We start from the raw sequence: 25,939 nt of genomic DNA, 5'->3' as shown, positions 1-25,939 counted from the left end.
GTCTATGTAAGATATACGATATACGTAGTCTATGTAAGTCCTCCTTATTCTGAGAAGAGATCATTCCCCAGCTATAGGAATGATGATAACGTAATGTTAATCTGTACATTTAATTATGTTTTACATACAAATATATTTTACATACAATATGAAAACCTACGAATATAACAATTTTAATAATATACTTATTTGCACCAACGAATTTGAACTTTATCGAAAAACAAATTAAAATAAAGTCCCCGGGGACTTTAGCAACATCCAGTGATGTCACACTCATTAATATAATGGTCTGCACACATCAGGGCACGGAAAACGACCGAGTACCAACAACCTAGATACGTTTATATTACAGCGGCGACGAGACAGAAAACATTGCTACGAAAAATATTTAACAGAATGCTAGGGCGGATCCTTAATATATTTTTGATGGACGATGCGGCAAGTTCAATATGAAGCGTGCTCGATACCGATGAATGATGTTTGCTCAGTTGCAGCAAATCTGTTGCTTTTTAAACAACAACCCATGAGGCGTAGTCGCCATACCTGTCTCCGTGGAAAAGGGTTTATAGCACTCTGTGACCTAAACCCGCATTTTAGCCACGCTTTTCTGTGTCCAAAGTAGCCGATTTTTACACTGTACGAATATCAATACACTACCCTCACAGTTGTAAAAAATAAACATCGCTATGAACGTTTCATGTCTTTTAAATGCCATTTAAAAATTAAAAGTGAGTAATGAGTATTTTGTTAATTAACACGCTTTTATTAGCTTCAGACGTATGTATGTTGGTATGTTGGTATGTTAGTATGTAACGGAATCTTTGAACATGATTTTAACCCCCTTCAAAACGTCGGATTAACTCGAAATTTGGCATACTTATTAAGGACCGATGACAATTCAATATTTTAAACATTAATAGTTTTGTACCATTGTCCTTATCAACATCCTCTGGATTAACGATTTTCGAGGCGAGATTTTTCAAACACCTTCAGCAAAGTTCATCGCAACTTTAGATTGCAAATAATTATTGCTATTTAGTTTCAATAGGCGTAACTTTTATATCGTGATTTTTAGTTTAGAAAATAATAATGTTATTTCCCTATAACTCAAATGTTCTGAAACATATCTATAATGCGCTCTTGTAGAATGATTTTTAGGATTCCGTACTCAAAGGTTAAAACGAAACCCTCTGCGGTCTGTTCGTCTGTCGTTGGGCTTTATCTCTTAAATCGTAATAGATAGACACTTGATTTTTTTACAAACGATGAATAATGGTGGTCGCTATAACGAGAAATACTAAAAATGAATAAATAATTATAGTTCAAAAAACTAAAAAACACGCTTTTATGATAAAATCAACTAAAAAGTAGAAAATAATTTTCAATCTAAAAACCAATTAAGGAACAGTAAATAGTATAATTGTGGAAAAAGTGTGGGGTGCTCCATTTATCAGGTTCGAAAAGCACCACTTCGTTTCGACTATCTAACTATAATTGTGTAAGAACAAACTGCAGCATTCTAAAAATATAGACTATTGTGACCCTGAACGTAACTAACCGCATTAGCCGATTCTCCCCTCAAACGTGCAAATAATCCGTGTTCCGCTTGGGTGAATCAAGGTCGATATTATATCGATTCTTCCGATAGTAGGGAGCGAGGGAACTGTGACATGTGTGGGTGGAAGAGAAAGCAATTTATACCAGCTGAGTAGTAAGCTACAGTATGAATATAGAAACACGAAACCAGAAATTGGAGCTGCAAAAATTACACTCTTGGGATGTTATAAAACGGCACATTGATGTCAAAAGTCAAAACTCGGGCACATTGATGCATTATTTAGGCGTCGTAAAATTTCCCCAGATGTCCGAGTTTGCAACAAGCAATTTACGGTTCACAACTGAATGTGTACTTTATACAGCGGTTGTCATCTATATAAAATTGAAATGCCAGTCCGTTATTACAAAAAAGTTGTCTCTTCGGAATATTTACACAATCCAAAACTTAAAAACGAAGTTTGGTAATCACTCACATAGTTAACAGTAATATTGTTGCATAAGTTATGCGGCGAAATGGAAATTAGACGTTTTTCATATTGCTCAGTTGTAAATGGCTGTGCTCACTTTCTCGACTCCGCTAAGTCGATGTTCTTTTGTTTGCCGATATTTAATTTATGATGATGAGGTGCGCTCGTTTCTGTTCGGGTACTAAGTTTTATATTTGCCACCAAAGGGAGGGATAAATATAAATAGATAATGTCACTCCTGCAAGCTCAACCTTCTCGTAAATTAATATTCCCGATAAAATTGGTCGAGACTTTACCAAAGCTTAAACACACTGATGGCAAAGGGACTTTTCAACTTCGTTTTTAAGTTTTGGATTGTGTAAATATTCCGAAGAGACAACTTTTTTGTAATAACGGACTGGCATTTCAATTTTATATAGATGACAACCGCTGTATAAAGTACACATTCAGTTGTGAACCGTAAATTGCTTGTTGCAAACTCGGACATCTGGGGAAATTTTACGACGCCTAAATAATGCATCAATGTGCCCGAGTTTTGACTTTTGACATCAATGTGCCGTTTTATAACATCCCAAGAGTGTAATTTTTGCAGCTCCAATTTCTGGTTTCGTGTTTCTATATTCATACTGTAGCTTACTACTCAGCTGGTATAAATTGCTTTCTCTTCCACCCACACATGTCACAGTTCCCTCGCTCCCTACTATCGGAAGAATCGATATAATATCGACCTTGATTCACCCAAGCGGAACACGGATTATTTGCACGTTTGAGGGGAGAATCGGCTAATGCGGTTAGTTACGTTCAGGGTCACAATAGTCTATATTTTTAGAATGCTGCAGTTTGTTCTTACACAATTATAGTTAGATAATACTTATATCCGTTGCAAAGTAGATTGTATCTGTCCTTGTTCAAGCCTGGGAACATTAAGGCAACAAGCGGCCCATTCAAACGATCTTCAGACATTACGAATACATGCATCCGTAGATAAGTAATGCCTTAATGATTCATGCGACGGCTGCTTTTCACATTATGGAATATTAAACATGCTGCAAGTAATTCTGTTACGGTTCCCTCGAAATAATTTCCTAGACGACAGAAGGTATGTCCCCTCGTACAGGGGACGACCCTCGCAGCTAATAAACAAGCCTCGTGTGTAAATGTTATCGTTGTGTCTACTAATTCGACGTAGGCGTGTATGCAGACGCACCGTCTAAACAACTCTGTAAATCTCACGAAATGTGACTTTGCCAAACATACGGTGACGTGTGAGCATCAATTTTTTGCGGTTAAGAAAACACATTAAGTCCGATTCGAGCGAATGCGTGGTAATATACGTGGTATGCACCACAGGTGTTACTAGTTCCGTTGTAACGATGATTCTGTAAGGTCAGTGATAATCGCGAGATAATTACGCTGTACATAAATATAAACGTGAGATTGAGATCCCATATGGTCGCACGTTTGAAATACGTAACCCTGTATAGTCCGACTGGAACTTGGTCTGTTTTTAGTTACATTTTGTAAATTTAAAGTAAGCGGTATTTTAGTATTACATTATGTTTAATTGTTACTATTCTTAGATTTATTGTCAATATTGAATAAAGGACCTATTTAAACGGATACGGTCATTTGAACTTCCCTAACTGTGGCAGTTTGTGTACACAGATTGCCCGGTGATAACTCGTTGCAGACATTGAGAAAGCGTATTTACACAGACTGTTGACAAATCGTCTTCAGGTTCTGGAGAATCGTGCATTGTGTCGCCTTTTACGGCAGAGGTAAGTCTCTGCCGTCGGTCGATAACGGCGGACTTGTTAACGGACTGGAGAATCAGTCCTTGTGACACTTTGCACTCGGTTGCCAATCGATATTACTTGACACATGTACTTCCTGTTACAGACTGCTCTTTGACCGTTCCAGGAACATTATAATAGCGAGATAATAAAATTTAATAATAAATAGCGTGTTACTATCTATGGTTCAACAGGGATAACATCCCTAGCACATATTTCTGCGTAGATATTTTAGTGGTCATTTAATATTTGTTTACGACGCTTACTTATTGTAACTATGTTGAGTACATATTCATAATCCATGTACGTAATTATGTTGGTTATCACCGGGCAATCCGTGCACATAAACTTTATTTCCGATTGAATTTATATTCTCCTAATAGAATTTATCTAACTTTATCTTCGGGATAGGTAGCATTGACTATTTCGCTAGTTTAGCTACATTCAATTAACTCAGGTGTTATAGACGGAGCGCAACGGAATATCTCGAGATTGAGAATTAAGATAGGTCGGGCATTTATTAAGCTGTGACTTTAGACTTCGAAACCTTACATTTAAAGACAGGCAACGACAAATTGTTGAAATTCCCTGTATTTCGCTGGTTATCATTAGTTTCTTTCAGTCGGCAGTCCAACGACCCTAAGTCTATTATTAATGGCTAGTCTCCGGTAGCGTTCAATCCAGTTTCAAAGCAGACCGTCTAGGCGTCTAGACGGCTTGCAATGGCTCCGAGCAAGTACTTGCCTTATAGCAACATAAACAAGTAACTAAGTTGTTTACTTGCGACATCGAGAAAAAACCTACATGTTTGTTGAAGATAAAATTTCTTTCGGCTATCGATTGGGACAGTAGAGTCCATTTCGAAATATTGCTGGGCGCGGCCGCCAGCTCGCCGCCTCAATTATATCCATTACTTTTTTGATGTCATGTTTCATCGAGACTAACAACATTTTTTGTTCGCCCTAATTTGTAGTTCTATTTATTAGGTTACTTTTATTGCAAATTGTATTTAAGAACTAAGAACTTGCTGAATAAGCGGTAATAGAAAGAAATTAAACTAGTACCCACTCAGGTAATGCAGTATTGCATATTTAATACAAATATGCAGTAACAAGTAAACACAAGCGCCAAATTCTTAACCTAATAATATGGCGTATGACGCACGTAAATAAAATAATACAAACATCTGTTCCAGAACAGAAATTTAAATACATCATTAAGACGTCTCCCTGATCGATGCCCTAGCTCAAGACAAATCGGCGAGTCGGTTTACTACAACTTTTCTTTTAAATTATAGCCACGATTAACTTTCTTTTTTGGGTTGCATTAAAACATTAGGTTTCTCCAGCTTTATGATGTTCACTTTTATGAAACTAATTATGGCATTACATGTAATTAATTATAATGCGAATAACAAATGTAACAAGCCACGAACTCATCACGGCTCTGCAACTGGAAAACGATAAGTGTATGTTTATCGTAACGCAACTTACTAAAATCTTTTTTGATCCATCATTTTTTTATAATTCAACCTTCAACTCGGGGGTTGTTTTCTGTGCTATTTTACATACCTATAATCTTTATTTCACAAACAACGTTATAACCGAAATTCTCTTTTGCCCACAGTTCAAATCAACTCACAGAGTTGCCACGGGAGGTATGTCAGATGCCGCTACAAGTTCTCCTTGTGCCAGACAACATGCTGACCAATCTGCCAAAGGAGATAGGCAAGATGACGTCGCTGGCGGAGCTGGACGCATCGAACAACAGGCTGACGCAGGTCCCAATGACACTGGGTGACTGCGCCGGTCTGAGAGCGTTGGATCTCAGCAATAATCAGCTGGGCCTATTGCCTTTACGTGAGTATGAAGACAGAAACATTATAGGTGTCGTGACGAGCTAAATAAGTCGGTATCGTACGGTTCGTAAGATTGCGTGCTCATTATTCTAGTCTTGTGCCGAGGCGCCACAATGACACGACTTGATTTATGTTACCCACTGCTGTTGTAAAGAAACTGGCCGTTTGAATTGTTTTTTGTTAAAGGTATATACTACTAATCAATGATTGTCGGTTGCTTTATTCAAAAGTGTACCTGGCTTAAGAGTTTTATATTTGTCCATATACTATTTTATTTTCAGATTCAGAAATTAGCCTCAATTTTGTTTTATAATAAAATTATTATTTTCAAAATTTTATATCTTAGTGCCAATGCCAAATATTATAAATTCCGTTTGATCAGTCAAGCATCTCATAATATTGCGACTGTGTGTCGTCATTATATAAGAAATATTGGCATTACATAGTTTCTCCTACAGTAATAATTACGAAATGGTCGGTAACGCTTCGTTAATATTTCTTACATCAAATTGATTCTGATTTTATAAGTTTTTTCGTCAACTTCAAAAGCGGGTTAAATTTATTATGACTTATACATATTATACCGTATATTAACCGTTTTAATTAACGTGTTTTGTAACTATTACTTTAAATTTTACGCTATATAATTTGTTATTCGTAATTCGGAATTTGCATATATTATACAAGATGTGAACTTTGATAGCATAGTCGTTCAGAACGTGTATGGCATCATCTTTTGTTCGCTAAATTATATTGTTATTATTAAAAATGAAAAAGTGAGACTGAATTTGTATAATTTTGCTCTTCCAGAAATCACATACCTTCGATTGGAACATCTGGATGTGAGCTGCAACTGTATATCCTCCCTACCCCTGGAGCTGAGGAATATGAGCAGCATAGTCACCCTGAACCTCGACAACAACCCCCTAGTCTCCCCACCTACAACCGTAAGAAATCATTCTCATATTCATCAACATCATTAACTATCATTGCCATCACTTCACATCGATTCTTCTTTTAAAATGGCAAAGGTTAAAGTCATAGTTCCCCAAATGTGGGTTATTAGGCGCATATTTCTTAAGATATTACTTTAGAAAAATCTTAGGCTACTGTTTCCTTTTTATTATGAAGTAATTAGTAAAGTCTGATAAGCACATAATTGCATCAGGGCAATGTGTACCTCGATGTGACCCTAGTAATTTACTCTGCGTATCGAATTTATACAATTAAGGCATCGTTAGGCAATTTAAAGTTATCTTAAGCATAATATAAATGCTTGGTTTAGTGGAAAAGGAAGTGGATATTTATAAATTGAATAATTATTTGAATGTTTATTTGAATATTATAAATTGACGAGATATCGAAATGTCAAAGGCTCAGACCCGGCTTATAAATACATAATTAAAGCAATTAGAATACAAGAGAGACGATGTTTATATTTGTGTGGGCGTGGGATCCAGTTAGGAGCTTTCACTTCTAGCTTTGCCTAATAGACACAAATACATACACACATTGTATATCATTAGGATATGATAACATAATTGCAGTAAATCACCTTGACATACTAATTTTTGTTAATAAATTTTGTATATTTTACGATCATATTTTCCAATACGCCCATTACAGAGTTCTAAGTTCATTCCCTGGCCAGGCAAACATGTGAAGGACGAATATAAATTTCTGTTTTTAGTTCTTTATTATTTAACATCTTAATTTTTAACGTCTAATGACTCATCTGGCATCGGGCATAGTAAAAATAGTACTAGTAATTATTTTCCTTTTACCAGACTGCATTTACCAGATTATTCAAAACAAGTTTGGAGTTAAATGACGTTATCGTTAACTGTCTGGCACGTGTCTATTTATCGTATCGATAATTCAAACGAATACGAATGTTAGTGGGTGTTTAAATACTGCTTTCTATGGCCATAGTCTATACTACGATTGACGAATTCACGGTGAAGTTATCTAGTTTAACTAAAGAATACAAATATCTGGAACTAAAATTTAAAATGATCATTGTCTGTCCACATATCTACCAGACCCATAAATTAGTAAAGATTACTCACTCCTAACAAGAAAATGTAACCAGTTTTAACAATTAAAATTGCCAATGTCATCTATTTTCGTGTTTGAAAAATATTAAAAAATGCAGTTTTTAGATAATTTACGAATGAAACGATATTTCTCCGTACTTTTTCTTCGATTTTGTTTTTTTTTTGCACTACTTATCTACGCATGACATTTATAAAAAAAAAAAGACAAAGGTATGTGAAGTCTACCAATACGCACTTGGCCAGCGCGTTGGACTATGGCCTAATCCTTCTCATTCTGAGGGGAGACCCATGCCCAGCAGTGGGACACTAATGGGTTGATGATGGTGATGGTCTGACCGCGTATCGAACCCAATAAGTATTGGATCTGAACGGTTATCGCCACGCATATCGTCATTTTTTATTCAAAGCATTAGATTTTTTTATAAAACCATTTTTACCAAACATTTCAGGTTTGCATGCGCGGGCGCGTGCACATATTCAAGTATCTCGAGAACATGGCGAACAAAGACTCTATGCCGGCGAACAGGCGGGTCGAGGAGACCCGTCGTACCGCTAAACACAGTTCCTACATCAGCACCACTCCTAACCAGAGCGGGCATCAGATCACGTCGGGCAACGCTACCATAGACTGTCTGAGGCATAAGCCGAGACACGTGGTCGATAGCGGCTACAGCACCGATGGTGTTGAGAAGAGGTGGTCTAATGATGGTAAGTTCTTATTTTATAGAATTTTCTTTATGTAATGTAGTTGGGTAAATATTAGTAAATAATGAAAGGTGTTATTACAGCAAGTATGATCCAGTCGGGGATCCAGTCGCCACACCCTTTTCTAGCATGGAGCAATCCTTGTGTGTCGGTAGAAGGGTGTAGATTAGGCGACCATCTTAGTCGTGAGGATTAGCAATGCATCATTGATTAAGTTGGGTAACGGATGTCCATGCCCGGCATGGACACAATCAAATGGTCTACTTGCGCCTTTACTACAATCTTGTAACAAAAAGTGATTATTAAGAGACCAATATAAATACTACTAAAAATCCAAGATATACGATTACTGATTCGCTACTACGCTAAGAGCGTTTGTCCATCGCCTCCGTTACCGCTCCCGCGGCTTACCGCTAGTGCATTAAGGCGTTAAGAACTCGCTTAAAACGCCTCATGTCCTAGTATTAAAAAGACAGGTTTAAGTATAACGATATTACAGCACTCTGTTTTACTACATACAACAGGCGGTGCGTTTCTTTGTGTAATGTTCACCATACAATGAAGCTTCGTGTCTAAACCTGTTTAACATACAACCATACTCACCCAGTAACAGAAGACGATATTCCAGCTGGCGGTGAAGCCGGCGGAGGGGGCTCCGGTCGGTCCACACCGAGCACTCCCTCCACCCTGTCTCCGGGCGCTGCGTTGTCACGGGCTCAGTCGCTCTCCAGCGAGTCTCCGTTGGCACCACTAACGCCGATACTCACTGGGTGAGTACTGAGCATTTTTTTTTTTTCGAATTTTGTAGTTACTGGTGTAGTTACAGTTTCACCGGGTTTTTGGTGGCAAGCCTAAGGCTTAGCCGAGCCAAGAAGACTGAGAATTATTTCTAAAAGTGTACGCATTTTTTAGACAATACGATCGATGACAGCGCCCTCTTTATTTTTTTTTTCAATATTTATAATACAAATAGTAATACATCAGTCAAATATATCTTAAGTAAGGTCCCGCTGAAGAATATGATTGGTCTTGTTATATAGTGCGAACCAATTAGAGTTTGAGCTTTTCGACATGTACGAGTAGCGTGTGTCTATCAATGTGTTTGAGTTAGTGTAGTTACTTCGCTTAGGGTGTTTTATAGACATTTATACTTCAATAGCCTAAACAATTTGCAAAGCATAAATGACTACTAAATTGCTGTTGGTACAATTCTTATTAATAGTCATTTGTATGAAAAAATACAATGCCAGGGGCACTGTTGTCGATCAGATTTGAAGGACAATCATCAGAATTATTATTGTTTACATTTAAGATGACTTGATTTTAAATATGTAGACATTTTAGTCGAATGTTTAAGTGTTCGAGGCTAGATATTACCGATTGATTGGTAATTAATAAGCTCAATAATTTTGAGTTCTTTGGAGAGTGTATAAGCCTAAATAGTCTCGCTAGTGTTCACTTGTAGCCACACTCCCCTATTTTTGAATTTGAAACATAAACAATTACCCACATACTTCAACTCTCACATGCAACGACATTTCAAAATGTCAACTGTAGCGTTCACATGTAGCATTTAAATGCTCCCTTAATATCAGTCCATACTGAGTCAATTTATTTTCTTATATAGCTATTATTATTTTAGTATTACATGTAGTTGCTCATATGAAATATAATTTATTTTATTTTTCTCGCGGTGGCCGGTGCAGAGGTAAAGGACATTTTTTAGATAGCCGTTACGTCACCGTCATGATCACGTGGTCCTGTTCATTTTTTTTTCTATATCCCCCCCTGTTTTATTAACCCCTGGTGTTGTCCCTTTCAGCATCCGTATATCACCCGAAGGGAACATGAATGGCGACGATAAGAGTAAATTAGCTCATCAACAAACCTACAGGTACATTGCCACTCATATGCACGACATTCGCACACATGCATGGTTTTGGTATCTAAATGTAACATGATTGGGTATAGAGCGACGAAAATGTGGGTAGTTTTTAAAATAGCGTGTTATAAGACATTTATATTTGTTCTCTTTAACTTCGATTTAAGTAATATCTTAAACTTTTAGAAACGGTAAGATTTGTTCTTCAATTGAATCTTAAAAAAAAAAACTTTTATTTTTATTTCTTTCTTTCAAGAAGCCATTTTTTAATTACCAGTTATTCTAACTTAATGTAAGCGTGGAACAACAACTAACCCATATAAAACTCCCTACAAATAATTTGCATCCTGCATAACGTTGTAAACACGTGACATTACGTCTATGATGCAGGTTTTTGTAAGGCTTTGTTGCATTAGTGCGATAATGCTTCCGTCAATGCGATAACATTGTGCTATATTAAATTATAACGAATGTAACGTTGTTACAACGGTAGCTGAATACTAATTCACTTATCTACATTGCGACGTATAATTTGTTAATGTCTGGACTCAGCCGAGTGAAAATATTTTAAACATTACTTATGTTTCACGGAATGATGTAGCTTTCTAAAAGTAAGAGTTTTATTATCTGTATAATTAATGAATTACAAGAATATCTCAAAAGTTAATACGTAGTTTTTTGTACGTATAAAATTTTATACTTACAACAAACTACGCACTACATACTAATATAGCAGTGATAGCCTAATGGTTAAGAAACTCGGCCTCTGAATCGAGGTGTCCGAGGTTCAAATCCCAGGCACGCACCTCTGATTTTTCAAAGTTATGTGCGTATTAAAAATTAATTATCACTTACTAAACGGTGAAGGAAAACATCGTGAGGAAACCTGCATACCAGAGAGATTTATAAAAAAAATCTCAAAGGTATGTGAAGTCTACCAATACGCACTTGGCCAGCGCGGTGGACTATGACCTAATCCTTCTCATTATGAGAGGAGACCCGTGCCCAGCAGTGGGACAGTAATGGGTTGTTGATTGATGATAAAATATTAGTGTTATATGCTCGGTATGACTCAAATATGTACAATAAAACATTTATACACCTAACGGCGTGCTCTCGTTTTAAATTTCCTTTCAATTAAATAACATTCATAAAATTTTCTATTTAAAATTTTCATACAAAACTTGCAGTTTTTAAAGAAACATTTCAAACTTAACATACAGACTCTTATTTAACGTGATATTAAAATAATATATACACATTTCGCGCTCTATACCCAGCCTCTTAAATGTACGAATTCCTTTAATGACACTTAGTGTAAGACGCATGGTACAGTACGCTTAACTAACACGCCTGGGAAACGCTCGGAGCGTGTAAATGCACGCCTTTTTAAAGAGGTTGAGGGGAACCATTAGCTTCTTTGAGCTCCATTCACAAAGGAAACGTTTCTTTTATTTCAAAGAAGCTGCCTCTCTAATTTATCAGTGCTAGAAATATATTAAGCGCTTTTCGTAGCGCGCTATTGCATTGATACTAAAAATAAACTTCAGTTGTTTTGCTAATTGTATCTTGTATTAATAAGAAATTAAATAATAACAGTATTAGAGTTATTAATGTTAGTTTTGCTTGTAATAATTGTAAATAAAACTTCACGTAATACACACGGCTTGTGTTTTGTATGCTAATATGCAATTTAGAGTGATTTCTTTATAAAAAAATACTGTGACTAACAAAAGCTAGCTCAGCATTCTCGCTAATAAGGCTTTATTGAAATTTATCTAATCTAAGTGTCATTAAAGCTTAATTCTAAACACATCAATATAATGAAACTATAAATGATTTTCATGCGATTACAGACAATACAAAGAAGCCCTAAGACAACAACGCCAGCAAGACATCTACCGCCCCCGCACCGACCAACCCTCCCCCGAGCTGGACTCCTCGCCGCAGTCACAAAACCAAAGCCCCATCCACTTCCAGAAGCCGCACTCACCAGTGAACGGCTACAGTAACGTATCCCCTAGTCTATACCGCTCCATATCCTCTAACTCTAGCAACTCCACCGCGTCCCCAAACGCGTCCCAAGTGCCAAACTCCCCCCTCCTACACTCAACGCCCAGAAGGTTCCAGAATCAGAACGGTAACACGGAAAAGCCCGAAGAGAACAAACGACCAGTACAGAAGGTTGTACCATCGCGGAATGTGAATAAAATGTACGCGACCGTCAACGGGAACGTAGACTACAACGTGCGCATCAATGGACAAGCGGACGCGTACATAAAACCAACTTCACCGACAAAGTCGCCGACTAACACGCTAGGTTACAACAGTTTAAAGTCGAACATCCCTCGGCAAACCGTCAACGGTGATCAGAAGTTGTTGACAACGACCGTGTCGTATTTGAAAGGTCCCGCCCCGAAGCCGCCGGGCAAAATGGCGTGGAACAAGGACGCGCCGGTCGACAAACTCAGCTTCACCATGAAGAGGGAGTTCGACAAGCAGAAGGAGGAGTTGGATCTGCTGCAGCAACTGCGGACAGTAAGACATTGTTATATTTATTTCAATTAGGAAACTAGAATCCATAAAAAATTGTAAATAATTGGGCGAGGAACAGTAAAAGTCAACAAAAGTACCATTCATTAACATTGTAATTACATACCAAATAAAATTTTAATAGTAAGAATTACGTTCCTCGTGTGCGCTTTCATCTATGTTTCAATCATTAACGCAAAGACCAAAAAACATGGCCACCCATCTAGGTGATAGTGTTACGTTAGTTATCCAAAATCGTTTGAAAATTAAATAATCAATAGTCATTTAGCCAATCGTCTCTCTGTTATAGCTTCACCTAAGTTTTTTTTTATATAGACAGACCTGAAAGTATACTTTAGATTTCAAGATTAAAAATTAAAATTGCCCTTTTTTATTCTTCAAATCCATAGACAATAGAGTCCCGACTGAAGATGTCGCTGCCGGAGCAGCTGGCGCCGGTGCTGGCGGACGGCGTGGTGCTGTGCCACCTCGCCAACCACGTGCGGCCGCGCTCCGTCGCCTCCGTGCACGTGCCGTCGCCGGCGCAGGTGACCGCCACACTGTACACTGTATCCCCAGGCGACGCTCCCCTGCAGGTGCTGTGCCACCTCGCCAACCACGTGCGGCCGCGCTCCGTCGCCTCCGTGCACGTGCCGTCGCCGGCGCAGGTGACCGCCACACTGTACACTGTATCCCCAGGCGACGCTCCCCTGCAGGTGCTGTGCCACCTCGCCAACCACGTGCGGCCGCGCTCCGTCGCCTCCGTGCACGTGCCGTCGCCGGCGCAGGTGACCGCCACACTGTACACTGTATCCCCAGGCGACGCTCCCCTGCAGGTGCTGTGCCACCTCGCCAACCACGTGCGGCCGCGCTCCGTCGCCTCCGTGCACGTGCCGTCGCCGGCGCAGGTGACCGCCACACTGTACACTGTATCCCCAGGCGACGCTCCCCTGCAGGTGCTGTGCCACCTCGCCAACCACGTGCGGCCGCGCTCCGTCGCCTCCGTGCACGTGCCGTCGCCGGCGCAGGTGACCGCCACACTGTACACTGTATCCCCAGGCGACGCTCCCCTGCAGGTGCTGTGCCACCTCGCCAACCACGTGCGGCCGCGCTCCGTCGCCTCCGTGCACGTGCCGTCGCCGGCGCAGGTGACCGCCACACTGTACACTGTATCCCCAGGCGACGCTCCCCTGCAGGTGTCGCCGCCGGGGCAGCTGGCGCCGGTGCTGTAGCCCCAGACAGCAGAGCCCCAGCCGGAGATGACTCTGCCGGAGCAGCAGTTTTGAAGGTGGTAGAATCCTTTGGGGTTCGACTCCGGCGGCACCACCGCCACAACTATTTCTACTTAATAACAGCCAACTTAGTCCTCAGGGGTAGCGGCGCATCTGTGACCGACCTCAGGTAGGAATATCTAATCCTATCTGGGGTTGATTACAGATGTCCATGGGCGACAGTAGCCACTTACCATCAGGTGGACTGCATGCTCGTCTACTACTCCTATATTATAAAAAAAGTCACCGCTGGCAATCTGATAATTGTCATTAGTGTTATCATCTTCATCATATGGAGTCGTCTTTGTAAGTGCCACCGTAGGCCTATACAAAATAAATATAATTCACATCACCATTGTAATTCCATTGTTACCATCGTTATCGTAATGGCCATTGTAGTCGACACACATCACCAACTTCATCATTTGACCATAATCATGATATTCTTACAATGATAATCATATTTTTAGCTGTCTCCGTCCTTGTACTGATCCAAATTTCTCCATAAAATTACATCAATAACGATTGTCTTTCTTATTTCTAGCCCAAGCTCACAATGGCTCGATGCAGGAGGAATGTGGACAACTTCTTGGAAGCGTGTCGGAAAATTGGTGTAGAAGAGGTGAGTATCTTAATAAATATCTCTTTGTTGTTTTTATTATTTTCTTGAACATAATAAAAGCAGTTGTTTAAATATTCGTTTATATTAACATTAAACCTTATTTTTTGCTAATCTGTTACTGTCGTTTTTGTTTTAACTAAAGTAGTATTATTTTCTTATCGCGTAAAATTCCTTATAATTTTGCTCCATTGTGTAGATAGTTCATCTTTATTCCTAGTGCTTAAATCCGCGGTTTTCCGTAAATGTTATTAATGAATATTTACGTCCGTTTGTGTGGTAGGAGAGGCGGTTTAATAAGTTATCTTTAAGAAGTCCAAACTTTTTCATAGTGATTCTTACGGCTTAACCCCATGCCGCTATGTCCGTTTCGAGTGTTGCAGGGTCTTGTACGATATCCTTACGCGAACGAACAAACAGAGAAATGTTATAACAATGTGAAACTAAGAGACGGGTGGCGTGTGTTCCAGGAGGTCATCTGTTCGCCCGACGACATACTGGGGAACCCACCGGACGGGGCAGAGGGGGGCATGCTTCCTCTCGCTCGCACAGTGTCCGCACTGCTCACACACGCCACGCCGCGTTCGCCAAAGGATATCCATACAGACCCGCAATACAACAATTATGACCTACCCGACTACCCGGAGTACTACCCGAACGAACCGGAATCGATCGAAGTGAACTACTACCAAAGACAAAGGAGCAGGTACACGGAAGACAGGTACATCAGCAACTTCAATAACTTCGATCACAGTAACAATTATACAATAGACGAATCTGAGGAGTATGCATTGAATTATGAGAACAATAACGAAATCCCACACTATTCCCCGACCTATGGCTCCAATGACGGACTAAGGAATAGAGGACCGTATTACCAAACGAATCGGATACAATTTGTCACGCCGTTTTACAAGGACGGTGTGTTGAAGAGCGATAATTTCGAAATTTACGACATGGACGAAGTGGATTTTCCGGTGGATATCGTTGATTCAGAAATAAACGTCGGTAGATACGATAGAGACAAAATGAATTTGGATATACAAAATAATCTAAATAGCGAACCGACGCCGGAGGAAGAAACCGCAAAGGAGAGAGAGAACAGAATTTTCTTTACTTGTCTATGCCTGGGAACGTTTTTCGTGTCCGCCATCTTGCTTATTATGTATCCTCTATAATCTATGGTTGCTAAAGATCTGATTGTTCCGGGAATTGAGTACTTTAAGATCTAATATAAATATAACTTTTCTTCTTGTCAGTAGCGTCTTAAGTTTTTTTAGGTTAGATATATTGTGGGTAGTGCTAGGTACTGTATAGACATATGACGGCTGTTGTTTGTATTGTATAATTCAACTGAATAACTGTGGTAATCATTTCTGAATATCTTTTATTTTTAATAAGGATGTCATCGTATTAAGTGTGCGCTGATTATGTCTATTATAATCGTGTGTATAAAAATTGAGTCTGTATTTGTGTCCGGAAAAGTGGTCAATCAATTCATTAAAAATTTGCACATTTTTGCATTTCTATATGAAATCAATTTTCTATTATTTTTAGTTGCTATGGGAAAGACAATATAAATTAACTTTGTTTCAACCATAAAATATTTTTGTTCACTAATTTAAATAATGAAATACTTAAGCTATTTTTTTCTCGATACTCAGAAATGATTATCACATTAAATCTATGTACTATAGGTATTCTACTATGCCTTATTACAGTCAAACTGTGATTGCTGGGAAATCAATTTTTGAGGCTAACATTTGCAATTTACACGTAGAATGATGGAGCAATGAGACTGATGAAAGGAATTTGAACGGTATTTAAAATTACAATTTGAAAATTGTATAATGTACGTATTACGTCATAACATCTTTAATATTTCTACTATTCTAAAATTAACGTATGATAAGAATGGAATAATAATTTTGAATCGTAAAATTTTGAATTATTTTAAATGATTTTAATTATGAGCCGTTGAAAATTTGTTTGAATTATGGTGATTATTTATTCATTATCAAAGTAAATATATTATACATTTTTGATGATAAAATAATTGTGTTGTAATACACTCCTAAAATGTGCCGTTTCCAAAACAAATTTTACATGATTCCTATTAGTATATCAAACCACAACACATGACCAATGTTAAGGACCAAGTATAATTCCATTCTTATTGTATTTAAAATAAATACATTATTAATCCACAGTGCAGTGATTTTTGCCATATAAATTAGTAATCGAGGATATTTCTTAAAGTTAAATCACAATCATTCTTTTTAAGACATTTCATATTTTGAAATATCTTAATTAGGTGTTCAAAAGAAAATAAGTGCACTAATTGTAGAAGTATTTATAGCTATTCACAATATGATTATACTGATATATATGAAGTAGGGACGCGAAAATATATTATTCATTAAAAAAAACATTTTATAATAAACACGTCACAATATCTTTCATATACGAATACAAAATTAAAATTTTAAAACATCACGTGCAATGTTTGTGGCCACTGAGAGCACTGGCTACACGATGAATCATTATACATACAGTTCTTATGTAGTTGATTCCCTTCGTAGGCACCAGAACACAGTGACTTAACACTGCTGTTATATTTTATCCGGGGTAAATTACAGATTTCCATTAGACATCATTGGGGACTGTACGTTCATTCCGTTTAAAGCGTCAATGTGATTGTTAGATGTTTTGATTGGTTTTGATTGGCTATGACGTGTGTTTTTGTTTGATTGATTTTATTTCTTATTCCAGGGATCTCAGTGATGTAGAGGTTTTTTATTTACAATCATAGGTTTAATTTGTGTTACTCTTAACGTGTTTGTTTGTATTCTATGCTTATTTAAAAGTAGGGTGGACTTTATTTAAGTTTGTTAATGATTAACTAAAAATTAAGTTATTTTACGAACTATAAACACGAACCGACCGCTAACGAGTGAAATAACAATATTTAAATCCAAACGCACTATCATGCGACCAATTTGTCTATTCTGTAGACATCCGTTCAAATACAGGCTAATTTATTCGATTCGATTAATTATATTTGTTGTACGACTGTGTATGGACTTGATTCTTTCCACTGCCAATTTTTACAACACAAAAAACATTTCGTGCACTGAGCGGCGAAACGTTTTTCTCTTAAGTAAAGTGTAAGATGTATATGGTAGCTTAAGGCTGCTTTTTATATGTATGTGTAAATAATATAACACCAATTTGTAACTACTTGCACCAATTCGATTACTTTTCATGTAAAATATTGTATTAGTTGGATTATTAACATGAAATGAAATCTTACACATTTATGCCTTTTAATATCTTGTAAAAACGTATTTTCATTAAGGTGCTAACGGATTTTTTCTTCGTTTTATGTTAATAATCTGATTATACATAGTGTGTTAATATCGTGACATAAATATTTCTGTCTTACAGTTTAGTAATGTTTGATAATTCTGTATTACAAAGCAGATTTCAAGTAGAATTTGCCACTCCAATGTAAAGAACGTACTAATCAGTGGATTAACGGTTAGCGCAAGTTTAACGGTTTCCATAACCCATAGCTGTGAAGCACAGAACCGTCAATTTACCAGCCGTTTCCAACGTCGGTTAATTTTCTGCAAATTCCGCGAGGTCCTTTCGAGACTATTTAGTAAACTATAACCAGTTCTACTTGATGTCTGCTCAGTGTTCAAAAATACTATCGCATAAACAAAGTACAATAAATTCTACTATCTCGTGAGTCATTGGTGCATAAAATAGACAAGCGAAATGAAAATTAGCGTTACTTATACGAATTAGTCGTCTAGTATTAGTTGTTTAACATGTCTCCATATTTCTTATCAAATAAGAAACATATGCCTTAATCGAAACATCATATCGTTATTGTATTGATAATGCAAAAACTAGATATGTTATTGTATTAATAGGGCCGTTTATATTCTTAGGTGCATGTCAAAATATAACCAAAAAAGACAACAGAATTTACGCTTCTATTATAGTCTTTCAAGTGACATTTTCAGTTTAGCTATTAGATCGCTAGATGGCGCTTTTCATATGTAATAAATATAATAAACATCACTTACGTACACAATACGTGCGGAGAATGAAAAATTTGTACGAAAATTTACGATTATTAACTCTTTGAAGTAATTTCCTCATGATGATGGGGATAAGTTGACGGAGGCTAATTAAAAAAAATGCATCATAAGTTATAAACGGTCACGCTAGTAGTGCGTAGTGATATTTAGACTATCGAGGCTTTTCCACGTAACTATTGCAAAAAGATATATAAAAGACAATGATTTATAAAAATTTAATATAATAAATGATATAATATATTACGAAATATCCATTAACAAAGCCAAGTAAACGAGAGATGCCAATTATGTATGAAAATAATAATGTGTTGTAATTTACTAAAGCTTTTTTTGCATTTAAAAATCGATTGCTGAATTAGAATTTAACTTGGCAACAGATATATTAAAAAAAAAACAATTGTTCGTTGAAAATACAAAAATAAATTAGTGTACCTTTTATATCTTTGAAAATACCTCTACTTTTGTCAAGTTAAATTATTATTCTTTGATAATTTTATATTTAATAAGCATTCCAAAGATCTAATATATTATAAAGACTGTAGATTCTGTACTGTTTTTTAAAGTGCACCGTAATGTTATGCGTAACATTTATTTCCATACTAAAACTTATTACTAATATCATATTTTACTAATAAATATATTATTCTTAATAATAACATACAGTTATACATTTTATTCCTTATTTTTTAACGTAATATTTATGTAATAATGTATATATATAACTTTCACACACGCCATAACATCACTAATTAATTTAAATTTAAAAACACTTTTAAGAATAGTGGCCAGTTCTTACCTTTAAAGGGACAACCGCTGTATGTAGCATTAGAATTTTGAAATTGGAACACATAAAATTAATGAAACATAAAAGTAATAAAAATAGAATATAAAATAAATATTCCAATAAATATTAAGTATTTAATAAAAAAGATGTATTTATTATTGTGATAATATGTTTAAACTACCAGCTGCATACAGTGACGTTCTTCTCTATATTAGGTCATAGTCATTCTGATCTTCGTTTAACCTAATTAAATTAAATAATATTTCGAATTATATACCTTCATTGACCAAAATAAACGCACAGACAACAATTTTAGACACTTTGATGCCGCGAAACACCATATTACGAAATTTCTATTAACAGTCGACCTCTTTTAATATCACATTTTTATTACAGCTATTTACTCTTACTTATATGCTTTTTAACATTCACATTATTTTTTGAGCTTTAAATTTGCAAGTACAACATTTAATAAATAGAGTAAGAACATAATAATATAAGGTAATATATGATACGATTAATATATAATTTATGCTTACGTAGACCGTATTTATTGGCTTGTGGTGCTTGGGTATATTTATGTAGTGTTACAAGGTTTTAATGTTCTTATTGTGTTTTCAATTTGAATTTAGACTGAAATTCAGTACATTTTATTCGTATCTAATATTTAATCTGCTTGCCGCTTTCCTATATTTAAACAGTTTGAAATAAAGAAAGAATTAATGTAATGAATAGTTCTTACACAGAATGATAGTTGTCTCATATGATCCGGATAATTTAACGGATATTATATCGCCAGGTTTATCCCTAGCGTCGAATACCCGGCATCAGGATACGTTTTATATATATATATAACGAAATCTTATATACATCACTATTATAATTCATTAAGCTTATAAAATATAACATATATATACGCAACAATTTGATAATCCATTTTTAAGACAATTCGACTTCTCTAGATCTGAAATATAGATGTACATTATTACTATATTTATACATATTTAATTAAACCGCGGGACGGTATACTTGGAGGTTCTATCTTGTTAGGAATATCTTGCCACTGTCATACAAATTCACAATAAGAATATTAAAACCGTCATATTATTCCATTATCGTTTAAGACGTTAATAAGAGGTTGAAATTTGTTGATTGGTTTATACGAAATAAGTACAGTATTATATTGATTTGTTTTTTTGGAGACCTCTTTTTATGTGTTTAGGCTTTTATTTTAGTTTTTCTAGTGCATTTTTACAAAGATTGTATTTTGACGTGTTTTCGTTTTTATTATAATTACAATAAGGTCTTTGTTTTTAACTTTTCGGCTAACAGGTTTTTTGGAATGTACTTTTTTATGTACTTACAATGTTTTTTCTCTTATTAAACAATTAAATTTTCTTATTGGTAACTGTGTTGTTTTATTTTTTTGTTCAAGTCAGTGATATGGATTGATCTAGGTTCCCTGTGGAGAAACAAACGTATGCGAAATCCTCTTCATTTATTTTATTAATTATTAATGTACGAGTATGTCGCCGCATATATCTATCAGCGGTTTTACATGAGCTTGCAAATTTTTCATAAGTTAAAATCTGTCAATTCATATTTTCACACATTTTATACAACATAGGAGTGAGTAATTTTGGTTCTTATTTCAAATTTGTTAGTAAGATGATCCAGTATTCTGAGAAATTGAACTGAATTGCGGAGGGTAATGTTTTTCGAGCGTACGTAAGTACTTATGTATGTCTTATTGTTTGTATGCCCTACAACCCCAGCGGCATGACGGATTTTAACATATGAAGTGTCGTTGGATTCGCCTAAATTGTGGGAGCGACTATATTTTTAATCAGTCGTTTTTTTCCATTTTTTTTATATTAAACAAAGCAATAAATCTAACAGTTTGTCCACCATTGTTACAGAAGTTAATGTGTTGCGCGGCGGACGTCCTCGAGGGCAAGGGCACCGTGCAAGTTGCGATCACGGTGACGGAGCTGCTGCGGCGCCACGCGGCCGGCCGCGCGCCCGCGCCCCCCGCACTCCCCGTGCCCCCGACTGTACCCCCCGTGCCCCCGGCTGTGCCCCCCGTGCCCCACGCCACCTAGCGCCCGAAGCTGGCCCTGGCGCCGCAACCCGCCATGTCGCTCTAGGCCAACCGGCTCGAAGGACCGAGCGTCCGACGATCTCGAACGTTCCGCGATTGGTGTATGGACTTGTGAGTTAGACGCTCTTTCGATGTAATTGGACTCAGTAAGTAGCGTTAACAGTGAGTGGTTATATGGGAAGTGATATTGGCATCTAGAAGTAGAGTAGAAAAACTACTAGTCATAATATATTATTAAATTCTTGAATCTGTTAGTTCGATCTAATTTCGCGGCTAGTTAGCGAATTGGCAACAAGTTTCTGTCGAATCTTTAATATTGTTTCAAATTTGAAATACTTGCACTTACTAATGAAATTTAATAGGTACGTAAGAATACTGATTTGTAGAAAAGAGAGAACGATCAAAATATTTGCTATCTCCTTTTTTTTAAAGTCTTAGTGCCTTTATAAATACAACATCACAAATGAAATCCTTTTAGGAAATGTCTATCGGCCAATCGTAGAACTAGATATATACATTGATGAAAAACTACGAATAATGTATTGTTCTTCCTATTTTTAAACAATTAAACAACTTCCAATCTTTCTAAAATGTACGATTATGTACTTTGATATTTAAAAGACTTATGCACTGAATTTTTGAAAAATCTTAGATAGTCATAATGAATTTTCAAATATCGTTCACATACTTGATATTAGACATATACAGGTAATCCATAAAATTGATCAATATGATGAAAATATTTCATTCTACAGGTATCGTAATAAGTTTAAGAACTGAAAATACCTGCAAATAAATTGGGTGAAATTTTCATCAGAACTGTGGAACGCCCAATGTACGACAGTCTCGAAGCTTGTTTATATACATGTTCACAGAACTTTCTTTTTTTTATAATATAGGAGTAGCAGACCAGCATGCAGTCCATCTGATGGTAAGTGGCTACTGCCGACCATGGACAACTGTAATCAACCCCAGATAGGATTAGACATTCCTACCTGAGGTCGGCCACAGATGCGCGGCTACCCCTGAGGACTAAGCTGGAACGCCTCGGAAAAGTATGTCTCCCTTACCACGCCCTTCAAAACGGAACACAGCAGCGCCTAACACTGCTGTTATTAGGCAGAAATAGGTGTGGCGGTCGTGCCGCCGGAGTCGAACCACAAAGGGTTCTACCACCTTCAATCGATCACTTCACTTCACTTCACTTCGATGACGTGATCCAACATACGTGTGGCGCTATCTCGTGACAAGTTGCGGGATATTGCCACGAATAATTGAATGTAAAATTTACCATTTCACATTGATATATTTCTAACGATTTGCAATTTCCTGAATTGAGTTATTTTTAATTATTGTATGATATTTCTTATTAATTTTAAATTCAACGTGTGACACTTGAAGCTTGTCTCTTCAAGATAATTTTCCATATTGATCAATTTTAACGATATCTGTATAGTAGCTTACAACAATAATCACAACAAGTGCTTTACACCTAAACACGAATTTAGTAGTATTTTCGATTCGACGTTTACACAAGTTATGTACTCGTAGTTAGATTCAAACAATTGAAATTCTAGAAAACGAAAGTTTGTGATATTCTAAGGCCCGTGCCAGACATAAATATTTGAACAATGACTTTGCTCACACATTTGAATACTTATTTGTTAACATTTTTTAACCTGACCCTCATGTCATGGTCACCTAGCAACTGGACTTTGCGCATGTGCAGCAGGCTCCGCACATATTTGAAGTTTGAACGCTTTGATGTGCGCTCGAAAAACCGACACCTAATGGCAGAGTGCAAATATTTGATACAAGCTTTGAACAAATACTCATATATACGTGCTACACTGTGTCCAAACATGTGTTTAAATGTTTGTGCTATGTCGGCACGGGCCTAACGTTTCGTTATGAAGTCTGCCATACCTTTACGCTTACAAAATAAACTCGATAATTATCAGTCACTATAAATAACATCTCATTATGTATTTATTGATGATTGTAGTAATGGCGTATATGCATAATATAAGCAATTGTTGTGATTTTTATCCGATTTTATATAAGGCCACGCATATGTATGTGTAACTCTTTGTAACTGAAAAATGATTTAAAAGAAACGTAATGAATCCAAAACAAATTTAAATCATATCAATTTATCTTTCACGATATAACGATGAGGGGATCTTTTTAGTGGCTGAATCTAGTTTATTTTATAACGTACAAAGGGATCTCTAGACGTACACACATAACTGACAACATCACATTGCCTTACTAGTGCTTACTATGTAGTATAGTAAACAATATTTTCTTGGTAAATGATGATAATTAAAAAAAAAATAAACAACGATAGTTAGTTTAAACCCGTCCGAAAATCTTTATTTGAATGTTGTTTTATCGAGTCCTATTATTGTTTTCACTACAGGCAATATTTGGTTCACAATAGGAAATATTTGGTTAGAAAAGTATAAAGATGTTACCACAATTACAATATCTATAAAACTACCTATCTCTGACTGACTTCAGCGAGAGTTTATTGGCATTAGTAACTCCTTTACTGGGTGGTATTGACCATATAATATTTGATTTCTAAAGCCCCATTAAATTTCTATAACTTAAACATGAAATTTTTAATTATTTAAACGTCTTATTAGCAAATTGGCACTCATAAGGCACTTAATATAGACTAATAGTAAATTAAAGGATCAGTCATAATTGTGATAAATATAGTTAAAACTTAAGATAGCTGCACATTGCTGCGGACTTTAACAACAACTTAACTATAGTTCACTTTAACTGTAGTTTCAACATCGTATTGATATTAATTTTTTGAATAAATTGGTAATCAAAATAAATATAAAACTTACGTACACAAAACGCACACATAAATTTAAAATTAGACGCACGTAGGATCAAGCGAAAATATATTCGCGCTTAATATAAATTTAGCATTAATTGGTTATCAAATCTAAGTAGGAATGGTATAAACTACTTTTGTATTGGATTTTGTATGAAAGATAATGGAAATGGAGCTGAAACAAAAATAAACTCATAGATATACTAGAGCCCATAGTGGGTACCTACTTTTATAGGAACGTTCATACTCTTACAATTTTACTCGAATTTTGTAAACTAAATAGTACGAACATAGCATTTTAATTAACTAAGCCTTACATGGCATAGACAAATACGTAGACAATTAAATTCATTCTGTCTTAGTAAAATAATAAATCTAAGTGCTCTCGTAATGTAGAAAAGAAATAGTCTTTGATAAAATAAATATATACTTACCATAAATAAGAATCAATACAATTACTATGTCAATAATTATATTAATAATTGAACAAACGGAATGTGACTTATGTACCATACCTTCGGCTGTGCGAGTGACATTAAGCAAATAGCTTTTGTAGGGAAAATCCTATACTAATAGAAGATATACACATTTCACATCTTCATCTAAATAAGTATGGATCTGTAACTCTGTTATAATCAAACTATGCTCATGCTGCTAAGACTAAATAATTGTGTCAGATAAATTATGGTAGACAACAACGTTATATAAAATAACGAAAAAGTTACATTTTACCTTTTAATTAAGTAAACTTTCTTGCAAGACCATTTGATTCTTTACGAATGTCTTACTGCAAAGATAAATTATTATAAGTATACGCCACACATTGACATTCACACAATAACGAGTTGTTTATTCTGGGGTTACACATTCATACTTAAAAAAATATATTACATTTTTTCTTCAACTAACTTAGACTAAATACGCAGGTACTGTGTACTGTGAGAATAACTTTATCGGCATTCGTTACTTAATAATTATTAGTTTAATAATACTTTGCTTTTAGAAACAATCAAATCATTTCCTAAATAATTTGTATATTTCTCGTGTCAAATTATTAAAAAGAAGTTTCAATTAACACATATCTTAATTACCACCGTTTAAAAACTTCGGAATGCTCTTTAATACTCTTAAATCTTATTATTATATTCAAATGTACCTTACGTAAAAATTGTATAGGATAGATTTTGTCTCGTCATTTATATTTAGTCAATTTGTATTTTATGTAATTTAATCATAATGTGTATGTAAAATATTGAAATTTGATTATATTATTAGGTATTAATATTTTTTGTGATTTGATTTAAATTAATTAAGTATTAGGTTAATTCATTTTTGTGCACCGATTAC

General features: G+C 36.0%; 1 protein-coding gene across 5 annotated transcripts in view; it reads left to right on the top strand.

Moving 5' to 3' along the window:
* Lrch (Leucine-rich-repeats and calponin homology domain protein) overlaps positions 1–22,602 on the top strand; it is a 62,714-nt gene extending 40,112 nt beyond the window's left edge. Inside the window, exons 3-11 of one of the 5 annotated variants that reach the window (XM_073081169.1) lie at positions 5,444–5,676; positions 6,486–6,622; positions 8,182–8,440; positions 9,045–9,207; positions 10,260–10,331; positions 12,176–12,857; positions 13,262–13,399; positions 14,667–14,744; positions 21,557–22,602. In XM_073081169.1, the coding sequence (XP_072937270.1) occupies positions 5,444–5,676; positions 6,486–6,622; positions 8,182–8,440; positions 9,045–9,207; positions 10,260–10,331; positions 12,176–12,857; positions 13,262–13,399; positions 14,667–14,744; positions 21,557–21,739 (1,945 nt within the window). In that variant the 3' untranslated portion in view covers positions 21,740–22,602. Of the gene's footprint in view, positions 1–5,443; positions 5,677–6,485; positions 6,623–8,181; positions 8,441–9,044; positions 9,208–10,259; positions 10,332–12,175; positions 12,858–13,261; positions 13,400–14,666; positions 14,745–15,211; positions 17,386–21,556 lie in introns of those variants that run through there. The other 4 variants (XM_073081166.1, XM_073081165.1, XM_073081168.1 and 1 more) reach the window with 4 other exon arrangements.
* Positions 22,603–25,939: the final 3,337 nt, after the last annotated feature.

The sequence above is a fragment of the Epargyreus clarus genome, unplaced genomic scaffold, assembly GCF_041222505.1.
Source record: "Epargyreus clarus isolate Ecla_fem2 unplaced genomic scaffold, WU_Ecla_fem_2.2 ptg000015l, whole genome shotgun sequence".
NCBI classification, from domain to species: Eukaryota; Metazoa; Arthropoda; class Insecta; order Lepidoptera; family Hesperiidae; genus Epargyreus; species Epargyreus clarus.
This window is presented reverse-complemented; position numbering and strand designations above follow the sequence as displayed.